Genomic DNA, 15199 nt, shown 5'->3' on the forward strand with positions numbered 1-15199 from the left:
ATAACTCCATTATTGTTGTATGATGTGACAACCTGCGTGACAGAAGGTAAGCTACATGAATCTTGGTGTTTCTTTGTCCAGCAATTCATGTGCTCCTATGTCAGTGAACTAAACTCATCAACTTAGCCAAGTATTAGAAGTGGGTCACATGAACTCTTGTTTGACTCTTAAAGGGCTGCTCATTGCCTTTACGGGAAACTGGCTATAAATGTCAGAGGCAAGGTGCAGAGGTAGAGTTCTTCTATTTCGAGATGCTATTTTGGCAATGCTGCTGCAAGAGGTACTACAGAGAAAGGTGGAGCTGAGAGCCACCCTCCAGTCAAGATTAATGTTAGATCAGCCTGGATGGAGCTGACAGGGTTAATAATATCTAACCTGTGGTCTAAATATAGAAACAGGTAAGAAAGAAATTTACTGAGCTATGGAATTGCCAAGGTAAGTGTGTTCACACGTTGTACAACTTAGCATTGCTGTTGTACAAGACATTTTGATAACGCATCATAAATGTGGTGCTGCTCTCTAGCAACTTTAATCTACTTTCCAAATGCACATGCACGTGACCCTGTTTTACCAGCACAGTGTGTTGTTGCCATCACAATGTATTTGCCCTGTGGCCCATGAAATGTGTTCAGCAACAAACTTTACACATGCCACCTACACAAGGTACCTCCATGTTCGCACACTTATAAGATGACTGCTGGTTGAGGCAGTTGGATAATATGCATCTTATCTCCTACCCCTTATTCCAACATAGACTGCAGCAGTTCAAGAAGGCAGCTCACCACCGCCTTCTCAAGGGCAATTAGTGATGGGCAATAAATGCTGGCCTAGCCAGTGACGCCCACTTCCTATGAATAAAAAAAAACTCACTTGTAAACAGGGAGCTGGGTTCTAAAATGTAGATTTGAGTTGCAATTTCTAACACCTGGAAACAAAGGACGGCCCAGGGTGGTTTTGCTATGGTCAGACATAGGTGGCTGAATTTTACGCCGCCCCAGCGGTTTGGATGGTGGCGTGGGGGTGGCGTAAAATTGAGCAGGAGGCTCCGCGAGACCTACCCGCCCCGCTCCCGCCTCCGGTCAACTTTACGGCATCGGGTGGGTGGGGGAGGCTTGCCCACCCGAGGCCAATCAAGGCCCTTAAGTGGTCACATAACATAACAGCATGGCAGTCGGGCACAGGGAGCCCGATTGACGGCTTCCCCAGCCTCCCAACCCACCCCCGGGACCCAAGACTCCCCCCTCGCCCCAAACGACCACTCCAGCCTCACCAGGGGAGGACTGATCTCTCTGGTGAGGCATGTCCAACTTAGCTGGACTCCTGGTTTCATCTGGTCGGCTGGGCTGCAGTCCCAGCAGTGGCCACCGCTCCCAGTGGCGCTGCTGAGACTAAGAGCTGATTGGCCGGCATTTCAATGAGGCGGGACCTCCTCCCTCAAGCAGGTGGAAGTCTCGCCTCGGGACAATTAAATACTGGGGACTTATAAGTCGGTGGCGAATTCCCATCCGCCTAAGGTAAAATCCAGGTAAAATGGTCTCTGAGAATTGTCAAAGGCAAACGACTATTGACTTTTGATCTGGATAAATTCGTAAGGTTGGGGGCTGAATGGAAGAAACGAAGACCAGTAGTCAGCTGTGCAGCATAAAGAGAGAAAGAGAGAGAGATCAGTGGGCTGTTTCTGGGAAACAGCTGCTCCTAGATCACTGACACAGCAAAAGACTTGTAAGATATGAACCCAGTTTGAAGGCATGAGGTTTGCAGAGGAGAAAAAAAACAATGGAGTCACCAGAGATTGCCTTATTAACAGAAGTCCAGTGAATATGCTCGGAATAAGTGAGCGAAAAGGATGTTGGCTTTGAGAAAGACACTGGAAGATCCAACCCATTGCAGCTGGGAGGAGTTTGGGACTTTTAGCTGGAAGGATACTTTTTCGCTGAGAACACTGTAACATATAAATGTGGTGTGGGTTTCTCAAATGTGTTAATGAGTTAATGGGAAATACCTTTCTCTCTAATTCAGCGTTTTTGCTACCTATTAAGTACTTTTTTTAAATTCTTTCCTGGGATGTGGACGTCGCTGGCAAAGAGAGCATTTGTTGCCCATCCATAATTGCCCTTGACAATTGACTGGCTTGCTAGGCCATTTCAGAGGGCAGTATTGCTGTGGGTCTAGAGTAGGCCAGACTAGGTAAGGATAGCAGATTTCCTTCCCTAAAGGATATTAGTAAACCAGATGGGTTTTGTAGGACAATCGATAGTTTCATGACACCATTACTGAGACTAGCTTTCAATTCCAGATTTTTTAAATTAATTAATTGAATGAATTAATTAATTGGATTTAAATTCCACCAGCTGCCGTGGTGGATGAGATTTGAACCCATGCCCAGAGGGCATTAGCCTTTATGCCACTGTCTTCCCAATAATGTTGATTTTTTTTTCATTTTAGTTCTTATAGTAAAAATCTTAAAATGTGAAATCTTGTCGTGTGATTCTTTAATTGGTCATTGGGAAGTTCAAATCTCTTGTTTTACAGTTAGCAGTCTCTACTGAGGTCGTAACAAATTGGGGGCTCATCCAGGATCCAAATCGTTCATGGTTAGGCTATAAAACGGGTTCGCTAGAATTTCCAGAGTTTAAGCAAACAAGATGATATCACTTTTACTTTTGCTGGGGTCAGAGGGAAATCAACATAAGTACCATCAATGTACAAGAATTTGTTAAGAGAAAAGATTTGACTCAGTTTATTTTAGCAGTTGAAAAAGGTCAATTTGGTCACTATATCAGCACACACAGGGGTTAATGTGAGCTCAGGGGCTAGAAAAGTGGAGATAGTCCAAGAGTCAGTTCCTCACTTGAAGCTTGAGGAAGTGTTCAAGTGAAACTAGTCAAAATTGAGTTAGAGAAGATGATATTCAAAAGAGAAAGGGAAGAAAAAGAAACAATTACAACTTTAAATGAGAAAACATGAATTTGAATATCAAAGGGAAGTAAAGGAAAAAGAGACTTACAAAGAGAAAAAGAAGCCAGGAAATTTGTAATAAAAACAAAAAATGCTGGAAATACTCAGCAGGTCTGGCAGCATCTGTGGAGACAGAAGCAGAGTTAACATTTCAGGTCAGCGACCTTTCATCAGAACTGGCACCCAGGAAATTTGTACAGGACAAGTAAAGCTCAGATTACATGAACAGGGGGTGGCAGGAAGGCTTGAGGATGAATCCAATTTAATCCAATTTTGATTTGGCAAGGAATATTCAGTTAGTGCCTAAATTCAGTGAGGAAAGAGTTGAAATGTACTTTGATTTGATTTAGAGATACAGCACTGAAACAGGCCCTTCGGCCCACCGAGTCTGTGCCGACCATTAACCACCCATTTATACTAATCCTACATTCTTACCACATCCTCACCTGTCCCTATATTCCCCTACCACCTACCTATACTAGGGGCAATTTATAATGGCCAATTTACCTATCAACTTTGTGTCCTTTGAAACAATTGCTACAAAATTGCAATGGCCAAAAGAAAGTTGGACAATTTTATTGATAAGTGTGTTAGTGGAAAAAGCATTACAGCTATATTCAACACTCTCCGAGGAACAGTCAAGTGAATGTGAAAATGGTTAAAACTGCAGTTCTCAATGCTTATGAATTGGTACCAGAGGCTTACAGACAAAAATCAGGAACTTAAAAAAGAAACGGGGCAGACATATGTGGAATTTGTTAGACAGAAGGAAATGGTGTTTTATAGGTGGTATAGGTCGATGAAGATTGAACAAGACTTTGAGAGCCTTAGTGAAGTAGTCCTAATGGAAGAAAAATAGTGCCCCTTCAAGAATAAGGTCCCACCTGGAAGAACATAAAGTTGTTAAAATAAGGGATGCCACAGTAATGGCAGATACTTATGAATTGGCCCCTAAAAGCAGTAGTTACAAGCCCCAGTTTGGAAACTTTCAGAGATATTGGAGAGATAGGAAGATTGACAATGAAGTTATCTGGGTTAGTGAGAGAAAGAGTAAAGGAGAGGAAACAGGCAATCTTCAGAGTAGTAAGAAAGATAATCAGGAGACTAGGGCTGAGTCAAATTGACCAACATGTTATTTTTGTAATAAAAGAGGGCATATAAAATCAGAATGCTGCAAGTTAAAAGGCAATCTTCTCCTAAAAAAGATGCCCCAATAGGAGGCACTGCTGACAAGTCAGTGGCCTTGGTGATTTTGAATAATGAGCAGCTGGGTTCTCCCCTGTGTGCTGATGAATTAAATCGGTTCCCTGAAGGTTACAGAAGTTTTGTGTTCAAGGCTAAAGTGTCCCCATATCTGTCTGGTGAGGCAGGCAAGTCGATTGTTCTGCTTAGATATACAGGGGCAACCTGTCATTAATGGTAGCAAAGGATGTGAATTTTCCTCAAAGTAATTCAATGAATGCAAAAGTCCTAGTGCAGGGCATTGAGAGAGGTTATTTACCCGATCCATTTGTAAGGTTAATATACAATGTGATTTAGTCACTGGTCCTGCAACAGTGGGAGTTATCCCTGATTTGCATATTGAAGGGGTGGATTTTTTGCTAGGAAATAACTTAGCTGGAGATAGGGTATTGCTGTCTTCAGTAGTTTTGGAAAAGCTAGTTAAGGTTGCTGAAACTGAAGTTTTGCAAGAAGAAATTTCCAGAATATTCCCAGGTTGTTGTGTAGTGACTGGGTTCCAGGCTCATTGGGCTGAACAAGAAAAGGCAGAATCAGTGGTTATAAAGGACAAGCCGGATGTCTGGCTGTCTGAAACTTTTTAAACCCTTCTCAGGAATTTGAATAGCGAGACTGAATTGTTCAGCAGATTGTCTTTGATTGAGGCACAACAGGCAGACCCTGATTTAAAGAAAATATCTCAGATAACATGTTCTGAGACGGAGGCTGAAAAAGTTCATGAGTGTTATTCTGTCAAGAATGACATTCTTATGAGAAAGTGGAGACCTCCTCAGAGGCTCGCTGATGAGGACTGGGCTGTAGTCCATCAAATTGTTGTCCCTCCTTGCTACCACAGTGAAATTTTGAGAACTGACCATGAGATTCCAGTTGCAGGCCTTTTGGGTATTCAGAAGATACAGACTAGGGTAATGATGCATTTTTGCTAGCCAAAGCTGCAGAGGGATGTGGTCAACGTCTGTAAGACACGTCACACATGTCAAATGAGTGGGAAGCCACAGCCTTTGATTAATCCAGCCCTACGAATACCGGTACCTGCTTTTGGTGAACTATTTAGTAGGGTTCTTGTGGAATGTGTCAGACTCTTACCCACAACTAATGCAGATCACAAGTTTCTCCTAACCATCATGGATTTGCCCACTCAGTTTCCAGAGGCAATAACCTCTGGAAATAAACAGCGTAAGTTGTGAGTGAGGGGTTGATTCAGTTTTTCACTCAATATGGATTGCCAAAAGAAATTCAGTCGGACCAGGGGTCAAATTTCATGTCAGAGGTATTTCGAGAGATCATGTGTAATTTGGGAGTGAAGCAGCTCAAATGGTCCACTTACCACTCGCAGTCATAAGGCACTTTGGAAAGCTATGACCAAGACCTAAAGAGTATGATTAAGGCCTATTGTTTTGAGTATCCCCAAGATTGGGATAGGGGGATATCATTTTTATTATTTGCCACCAGGGACACACCAAATGAGTTTCAATTCATTCGAATTGATCTATGGGCATGAAGTTAGGGGTCCCCTTAAACTCAATAGGGAGAGACTTTTAGAACAGGAGGAGGACACTACCCTCTTAGATTATGTGTCAGAGTTTTGAGAGAGACTCTCAAAAGCTTGTGAGATGGCTAGAGAACATCTCAAGGTTTCTCAGCAAGTGATGAAAACCTAAATGGGTAGAACTATAAGGCATGTAAATTCCACCCTGGAGATAGGGTGCTAGGTTTGTTGCCTTTGCCTGGGGAACCAATGAAAACTAGGTCCAGTGGACCTTACTTCATCAAGAGGAAACTCAGTGAGGTGATTATTTGGTTAGCACCCCACAGACGGAAAAGTCAAAGGGTGTGTCAAATGAATATGTTGAAAGGATACTGGCTTGTAGCACATCATATCTTATCTTCATGCCTGGCTATTCAACTGTGGAGGAAATCACAGCCAAGCCTGATCCTAACATCATGATCTGATGACTGTGCATGTGCAATTCATAGCATGATAACTGGATAGCAAGCAGGAGCAGGCATTCTGGCGATTTTTCACCTCACCAGCCCAGAGGTAATGAGGCCTACTGTCATGGCATCATTGCTAATACTGCTGAGATCAGTGACTTTAAGTAATCTTGGGACCTTACAATCTCTGGTCAAAATCTAATTCTTTTGTAATATTTATCCCTCCCCTAAAACCATATTGAATTGAAATACATTTCCCACTGTTCTTCTTCAACCCCCTCTCACATGTACTTGATTAAAGTGGAATAGCCATTTCCCTCCAAATTGGAGGAAATCAAGTTAGAATATCAATTCTCTTTCTTCTTCTGAAGACAAACCCTCAGGTTTGTTTTGATGACTTCATAACATTTGCCTCAAACACCAAACAACCTCAGTTCCTTTTGGAAGCACCACACATAATTACAAAGAAGTAAATCTTTCCTGCCTAGATCACTGTTTAACAATCTGATCTGAAGGTTCATCCTATGCAGGGGTAGCCTGCACTCTTACTGAAACACGAGTAATAAATGGAGAAATGGAATGAGTGGGAGAATAAACTGTAAATGGAAAAGTATGCCAGCCAATTAAAATGGATTTGTTTCACTGTGGGAGTATTATTAACCTATCAATCAGGTTTAACATTGTATAATTTGGATAGATAACGAGCAGACTATGTGCCCTATGATTTTGAGACTGTTGCTTTAACTCAGCCAAATATCACATCACATTCATCAGGATTAGCATAATTTTACTAAGACTGGCGCTGCAAAAATGAAATAAAGAAAAAAAGAAACTCTTGCATTTTATAGCACTTTCCATGACCACCAGACACCTCAAAGCACTTTACAGCCAATGAAGTACTTTTGAAGTGCAGTCATTGTTGTAATGTAGGAAACACTGCAGTCCATTTGCATACAGCAAACACCCACATACAGCAATGTGATAATGTCTATAATCTGTTTTTGTGATGTTGATTGAGGGATAAATATTGGCCAGGACACCGGGGTAACTCTCCTGCTCTTCAAAATAGTGCCACCAGATCTTTTACATTCACCTGAGAGAGCAGATGGAGCCTTGGTTTAATGTCCTATCCGAAAGAGAAGGAAGGAGTCAAGCTCAATTAAACACAAAAAATTGTCATCCAGTTTCAAACTGTTATCTGTATTTTCTCTCTGCTTGAGCTACCACTTATGTTTATGCTACACAACAATGCAGCCTTCTTAATTCTTGAAGGCAAGTGGTCGGCAATTATTTTCTCTTATTGGCAACTTGGTTCCATCCCTTTAGTACATGAAGGACACAAAACAAAGAGAATGAAATTTATTGCCAATTGGGAATTTTTCATTTAATCAGAAAAGCAAATTGACCCCATTCCCAGCTGTCGTAATATTTAAGGTGACAGTTCAGGCTCTGGACAAGGATCCTGGTAAAAGCCTACTTAACATGTAAGTGTCATGGCCTGCTGTCTTGGGCACCGTGACTTATTTTTAACCTCAACAGGTGATTCCCGTGCTGTCTGTTGTCAGGAGTTGACTGGCCAGAAGGGTCTCAGGTAAGCACACAAGTGCCGTTCAATGACCATCTCCAACAAGGGAGAATCTAAACATCTCCCCTTGACAATCAATGGCATTAGGATAACTGAATCCCCCACTATCAACATCCTAGAGGTTACCATTGACCAGATCTAAACTGGAGTAGCCATATAAATACCATGGCCACAAGAGCAGATCAGAGGCTAGGAATCTTGTTGCGACTAACTCACCTCCTGACTCCCCAAAGACTGTCCACATCTACAACGCACAAATCAGGAGTGTGATGGAATACTCTCCAATTGCCTGGATGGGTGCAGCTCCAACAACACTCAAGAAGCTCGACACCATCCGGGACTAAACAGCCCAATTGATTGGCACCCTGTGCACAAACATTCACCCCCTTTACCACCAATGCACAGTGGCAGCAATGTGTACCATCTACAAGATGCACTGCAGCAACGCACCAAGGCTCCTTCGACAGCACCTTCCAAACCTGCGACCTCTACCACCTAGAAGGAGAAGGGCAGCAGTTACATGGGAACAGAACCACCTGCAAGTTCCCCTCCAAGCAACACACCATCTTGACTTGGAACTATATCTCCGTTCTTTCACTGTAACTGGGTCAAAATCCTGGAACTCCCTTTTTAACAGCACTGTGGGTGTACCTACCCCACATGGCCTGCAGCTGTTCAAGGAGGCAGCTCACCACCACCTTCTCAAGGGCAATTAGGGAAGGGAAATAAATGCTGGCCTAGCTAGCGATGCCCATATCCCATGAACGAATTAAAAAAAGGCTTTACACTGTGCCTGGTTTTAAGCTTCTTGTAGGCCAGGAGGAAGAGGAGGAGGAGGAGGAGCAGGAGAAGCAGGGGTACACCCTGCTACCCTCAACCGGGACACCCCAGCCCTGACATTCCCCCACTTCTCGCTCATTGTCATCAGCAGGTTTCCCCATCCCAAATGCTGTTATCAGTCATCCCAATCCTGGGCTTAGACTTCCTCCTCTCACCAATCCACCACTTACCTCAGAGCATGGCCTGAGGCTCCCCCCTCTCCCCCCAACTGACTGCTGGAGACCCATTCCAATTGGACCCCAGCTGTGGCCACTTGCCACTAAATTCCGCTCCCACCCGCCGATTAGGCAGTCTATCAGGCTGGCTGTCTGCACAGAATTATTTAAATGAAGCCCTTCCATGAAGATTGGCATGGCCTGCATGCCCTCAGCCTTATCAGGTTTTTTGTCCACTTCTGAGCTCCCCCACATCCTTCCCACCTCACCTTTAATATAGGGGCCCAAATTATGGAGGATAATTTTCTGGTTACGATCTGAAATTAGCTGCTTTTAATAAATGTAATTTGGTAAGAATTTTAAAGAATAGGTTGACAATTTTATCAAGATAGCACAAGTCGGCACAGACTCGGTCAGTGCTGTATCTCTAAATAAATAAATAAAGGTTGCTACCAGCAACTCACAACCAGTGACGATTCAGACAATGTAAAAAAATCGTTTACAGATTGCCTCAACAGCACCTCATAACCATTCTGAAGCACCAAACTGAACTATTAAGTTTCTTATACAATAAAAGCAAAATACTGCGGATACTGAAAATCTGAAATAAAAACAAGAAACGCTGGAAATACTCAGCAGGTCTGGCAGCATCTGTGGAGAGAGAAGCAGAGTTAACATTTCAGGTCAGTGACCCTTCTTCAGAACTATTAAGTTTCTTGGCTGCTTTTGGAGCAGCGTTAGCAACTGCAGATCATTTTCAAAAGAAGCCATACATGGTAGAGCACAAATCCTGTCAGCAAAGTTTCCAAACAAGAATTAAGCCTTGGACCTGTCATTTACAGTCAGCAGGACTGGCAAAGACGTCAGCCCAACTTATATTCATTCTGCAGAATTAGTTTGATTTCATCTTGAGGCCCTGGGTGAAGCTTACAATATTTGGAAGCTTTTTTGTGGATATAACCCTGGAATAGAATGGTCTGACTCCAAGCGGGGACAGCACAACAAACAGCTCCAGTTCTATAGTGCTTGTGTACCAAGACAGCATTTACAGGACAGGTTACAGACAGTGGCCAACACTGCCAGTGAGAAGGCCCACATATGTTTAGAATTTTGACAGAGCTAAATGATTGATGCATGAGATTTATGTACTCTGGCACAATTGCTGGTTGTGTCTGAAAAGTAAAATTTGAGGTATGAGACATCAGTACTGCTAGTAATAGAACGTCTGCTGTGGACGTAATGGTGGGAGCAACTGAGGTGCTGAATTCAGAGTACCACGAGAAATATATTGGAACAGCTTTTAGCACATTGGCTTTAAATGCAATTTAAAGCAAAGTGAATGAGTGACTGCACCCACAATTAACAGTCCATTAGTTTCTGGTGAGGAACTGAAAAGATCATTCTTGCCCAGCCTCAGTTCAGACACTGTACAGCCCACATGACAAAACAACACTTTTGTGAAGTCACTGGTGTGGAAAGCATTCACCATGACGCAGTTTTCCTCTACACTTCCCACTGTGTCTGATTCAATGCCAGAAGGCACCCGGCTGCCAAATTAAAGCAGAGCATCTGTCAGATTCACAGGAGGCTATCAATCAAACAACAGTTAGAATTTCCTGCCTTTATAGCCCCTCCCATCAGATTAGCCTGCTGTGACCCAGAGACGTGTTTCAGCACTTCATCAGATTTCAACTGATTCCAACCTGCATTCATCCCATCGGTTGTGACATCTTATTCCCTAGTGTTAATCTTCACAAGTAGAGAGAATTTACCACATCCCCCTAATACATAAACCTGCATTTAATCCAAATCATGAGAGCTAGACTACTCTGCCAACAGTGAAGCCAAGGTGCTCCATTGTCTGTCAGAAAGACCAATCAGCATCTAGAAACAAACCGATACTGGCTACTGAAGGTAAGGATGGTAGAGGTCACAGAGCTAATGTAAAAAACCAGCACCATACTCAAAAGCCGAGCACTGGGTGTGGGGAGAGGTAATGGGCAGAGCAGCACAGCCTAGAGTCTTGTTAAGAACAAAGGTACTTACCATTTACTGACCCAAACAGAAAGTGATCCAGTCAAGATTAAATTAGGAGTTTAGTTTAGTTTAGAGATATAGCACTGAAACAGGCCCTTTGGCCCACCGAGTCTGTGCCGACCATCAACCACCCATTTATACTAATCCTACACTAATTCCATATTCCTACCACATCCCCACCTGTCCCTATATTTCCCTACCACCTACCTATACTAGGGGCAATTGCTAATGGCCAATTTACCTATCAACCTGCAAGTCTTTGGGATGTGGGAGGAAACCGGAGCACCCGGAGGAAACCCACGCAGACACAGGGAGAACTTGCAAACTCCACACAGGCAGTACCCAGAATTGAACCCGGGTCGCTGGAGCTGTGAGGCTGCGGTGCTAACCACTGCGCCACTGTGGAGGAAGATATGAACAAAGTTAGGTAAAATAAGGAAGGAAATCGATAAGGTAGACGTATATGGTTATTTTGTGCAGAACCATAAGCTAAATATAATTGTAGGAACAAATCTTTCACACCAAATGTCAGATTTTGGAAGAGACTACTATTTGGTATAGTGACTGCTAGCTCAGCTGAAGACCAAGTAGGAGTTTGTGATTAAGTTGAGGGTAAAGAATTGTGGGTTTGAGGTCAGAAAATGAAAGAGAATGGTAGGATCAGTGTACTGAAGCAGGATCTAGATGATGGATTGAGCTGCATGGGCATTTTCTTGTTCCTATATTTTCATGCTCTTTTGTCTAAATAACAATCACTACATTTCAAAAAAGTAATAAATGGTGTAACATATTTCAAAAGGTTTCAACATGAAAGGTGCTACATAAATGCAAGCTTTATTATACTATATTAGTGGATCTCCTATAGCATTCCCCAAGGTAAGTATTTTTCTTTCTTGCCTGTCTGTTGTTTTCATGTTGTTTCTCACCATCTCTCTCCTCTTCTGCTTCTTTCTCTTTTATTCTTGCAGACGGAGAGTGGACTGGTGGGGAAGGCAGCTGTCGAAGGTACAGGTTGCATTTTCTGGTAATGAGCAAGAGGAAATATGGCTTGCAGTACTAGGCAACATCCCTCTACCCCCATTCATTTTCCTTTCTTTGCTACCCCATCCTACTACAACTTGTTTCTCACCAGCTCCTCAATTACATCTGTGACTCCTTCCATTTTGTGTTACCACCTTACACCTTATATTGCTCTCTCCACCATCCAACTGTTGCCTCTGCTCCTGGTCATTCCTTCATCTCCTTCTCCCACAAAATGGCATTCCTTTAACTTTTACCTAGCCATCCCGTTACCCTCCACTATCTCCTCACCATTACTCCTATTTTCCTCCACTCATATGTCTCTTCCCAGCTAATATCTCCCTCAACAGTGTGAACCCAAAGCCATTTTCCCAGTACTAAGTTGTTTATTGGCAATTTATTTTAAGTGCTTATTGTTTAATGATATATTTATAGTGTGGTAAACACTAATAAATAAATTACCAGCTCTCAACCTAGTGCTAGGAAACCCACAAAAACAAAGTGGGACAGGATTCAGATGGGCCACAAATTGGATGTGCATCACCAGCAGGATGGTGAGGAGCATGAGTCTGACGGCCAATCTCTGAATGAGGCAGAAATACGCCATGACTTTGAGGGTGGGCAGCCAAGCATTGGAAGCAAATGGTTGAGCACTCTAAGCCTGGTCAAAGACACAGGATACAGAATCACAGAATAATACAGTGCAGAAGAGGCCCTCCGGCCCATCGAGTCTGCACCGATGCATTAAAGACACCTGACCTGTCTACCTAATCCCATCTGCCAGCACTTGGCCCATAGCCTTTAATGTTATGACGTGCCAAGTGCTCATCCAAGTACTTTTTAAAGGATGTGAGGCAACCCTCCCAGGCAGTGCATTCCAGACCGCCACCACCCTCTGGGTAAAAAAGTTCTTCCTCAAATCCCCCTTAAACCTCCTGCCCCTCACATTAAACTTGTGTCCCCTCGTAACTGACCCTTCAACTAAGGGGAACAGCTGCTCCCTATCCACCCTGTCCATGCCCCTCATAATCTTGCACACCTCGATCAGGTCACCCCTCAGTCTTCTCTGCTCCAGCGAAAACAACCCAAGCCTATCCAACCTCTCTTCATAGCTTAAATGTTCCATCCCAGGCACCATGCTGGTGAATCGCCTCTGCACCCCCTCCAGTGCAATCACATCCTTCCTATAATGTGGCGACCAGAACTGCACACAGTACTCCAGCTGTGGCCTGACCAAAGTTCTGTACAACTCCAACATGACCTCCCTGCATTTGTAATCTATGCCTCGATTGATAAAGGCAAGTGTCCCATATGCCTTTTCCACCACCCTATCAACCTGCCCTTCTGCCTTCAGAGATCTATGGACAAACACGCCAAGGTCTCTTTGTTCCTCGGAACTTCCCAGTGTCAGGCCATTCGTTGAATACTTCCGTGTCACATTACTCCTTCCAAAGTGTATCACCTCACACTTTTCAGGGTTAAATTCCATCTGCCACTTTTCTGCCCATTTGACCATCCCGTCTATATCTTCCTGTAACCCAAGACACTCAACCTCACTGTTAACCACTCAGCCAATCTTTGTGTCATCCGCGAACTTACTGATCCTACCCCCCACATATATATCTATGTCGTTTATATAAATGACAAACAATAGGGGACCCAGCACAGATCCCTGTGGTACGCCACTGGACACTGGCTTCCAGTCACTAAAACAGCCATCTGTCATCACTCTCTGTCTCCGACAGCTAAGCCAGTTTTGAATCCACCTTAACAAGTTACCCTGTATCCCATGTGCATTTGCTTTCTTGATAAGTCTCCTATGTGGGACCTTGTCAAAGGCTTTTCTGAAATCCATGTAAACTACATCAACTGCACTATCAAATTTGTTAGGCATGACCTCCCTCTGACAAAGCCATGCTGACTATTCCGAATCAAATTTTGCCTCTCCAAGTGGAGATAGATTCTCTCCTTCAGAAATTTCTCCAATAGTTTCCCTACCGCTGACGTGAGACTCACTGGTCTATAGTTCCCTGGCTTATCTCTTCAACCTTTCTTAAATAGTGGGACATTAGCTGTTCTCCAGTCCTCTGGCACCTCCCCCGTGGCCAGAGAGGAATTCAAAATTAGGGTCAGAGCCCCTGCAATCTCCACCCTCACCTCCCACAGCATCCTGGGACACAAATCGTCCAGACCTGGAGATTTGTCTACTTTTAAGCCTGCCAAAACCTCCAATACCTTGTCACTCCCTATGACAATTTGCTCAAGAACCTCACAGTCTCTCTCTCTCTCTCTCTGAGTTCTATATCTACATCCTCATTCTCTTGGGTGAAGACAGATGTGAAGATACGCAGAGATTTGGTCAGAAAATTGGACAGTAGCAGGCCAGGAAGCCTTTTCTATTTTTTTGTTTTTCTTCTATCTTTTTGAGTGGCTGGTAGTGTGGTAGAGTGGAGAGCAACCAAGGTGTCGGAAATAAAAATAAATTCTTCCCTTCAATAATTTGGGCCAGGAAATAAAATTGCTCTAAAATGTACCTCCACTCAGAGGGCTGGATTTTGTGTCGGAGGCGGGGATCCCGGCGCCTGGCCAAAAAGGTGGGGGAAACCCCACCTCTGCATTATTGTGGCTCTGTAGAGCAAACCTCTGGTGCTTTTCAGTTAAAGCTTCAAGAGCCAGGATCCCCGTCCCGATAAAGACAGGGATCCTGCTTCCAAGAGCTGCCTGCCAAGCAAAGGGCGGGCAGCTCAGCAGTACTGCAGCGCCACTGGGAGTAGCGGCCACTGCCGGTACTACAGAAGCCTCGGACCCAAGCCCAGTGCTGGAACACCACACAAGAGATAGGTGAGGCAGGGGTCACTGGGACCAGTCCAGAAGGCCCCGGCAAGGCGGGGGTGGGGGTGTGGTTGTGATGTCCAGGGGAGGTGGGTCCCAGGGGGTAAAGTTTTTCCTCGTGGGGGTCCTCCGCGGGCCACGAATTGCCCATACAGAAGGGCTCCCCTCAAGCCCGCAAGGAGAGCATCTCGTGTTGCAAGGCAATCTCCACGCACAGCAGAGGGCTCCTCCCCCCACCACTGTTAAGATCACAGCGGCGGCGGGACCAGGCCCTTAATTGGCCATTAATAGGCCACTTAAGGGCCTCAAATAGCCTCTGAGCGGGAAGGCAGTCGTCAACCTATTCTGCCCCAGGAAGATCACTTGGCGATGGGGTGGCGAAAGGGCCCTATGCCCCGCCCTCCCACCACCCTTCATGATACCCCGTGCCCACCCGCCTTCTTTCCCACCTCAGGGGTGGAGGACAGAGAAGGAAACCTGAGAGTCAGAGCTTGAAAGAGCAGCAGTGCCGCCTAGTGTCAGAAAGACTGAAAGTTAAGTCATACAGTCATATATGGCACAGAAGGAGGACATTCAGCCCATCGAGTCCATGCCGGCT

The 15199-nt window shown here is 44.3% G+C and overlaps 1 protein-coding gene across 3 annotated transcripts in view; it reads right to left on the reverse strand.

Moving 5' to 3' along the window:
• The window catches only part of LOC137375574 (drebrin-like), a 243767-nt gene that overhangs the window by 133931 nt on the left and 94637 nt on the right, over positions 1-15199 (reverse strand). Inside the window, exon 2 of one of the 3 annotated variants that reach the window (XM_068042931.1) lies at positions 11647-11770. The exons of the other annotated variants lie outside the window; for them this stretch is intronic. Within the exon in view, the coding sequence (XP_067899032.1) occupies positions 11647-11678 (32 nt within the window). The 5' untranslated portion in view covers positions 11679-11770. The remainder of the gene's footprint in view (positions 1-11646; positions 11771-15199) is intronic. 3 annotated transcript variants of the gene reach the window in all.

The sequence above is a fragment of the Heterodontus francisci genome, chromosome 12 (genome assembly GCF_036365525.1).
Source record: "Heterodontus francisci isolate sHetFra1 chromosome 12, sHetFra1.hap1, whole genome shotgun sequence".
NCBI classification, from domain to species: Eukaryota; Metazoa; Chordata; class Chondrichthyes; order Heterodontiformes; family Heterodontidae; genus Heterodontus; species Heterodontus francisci.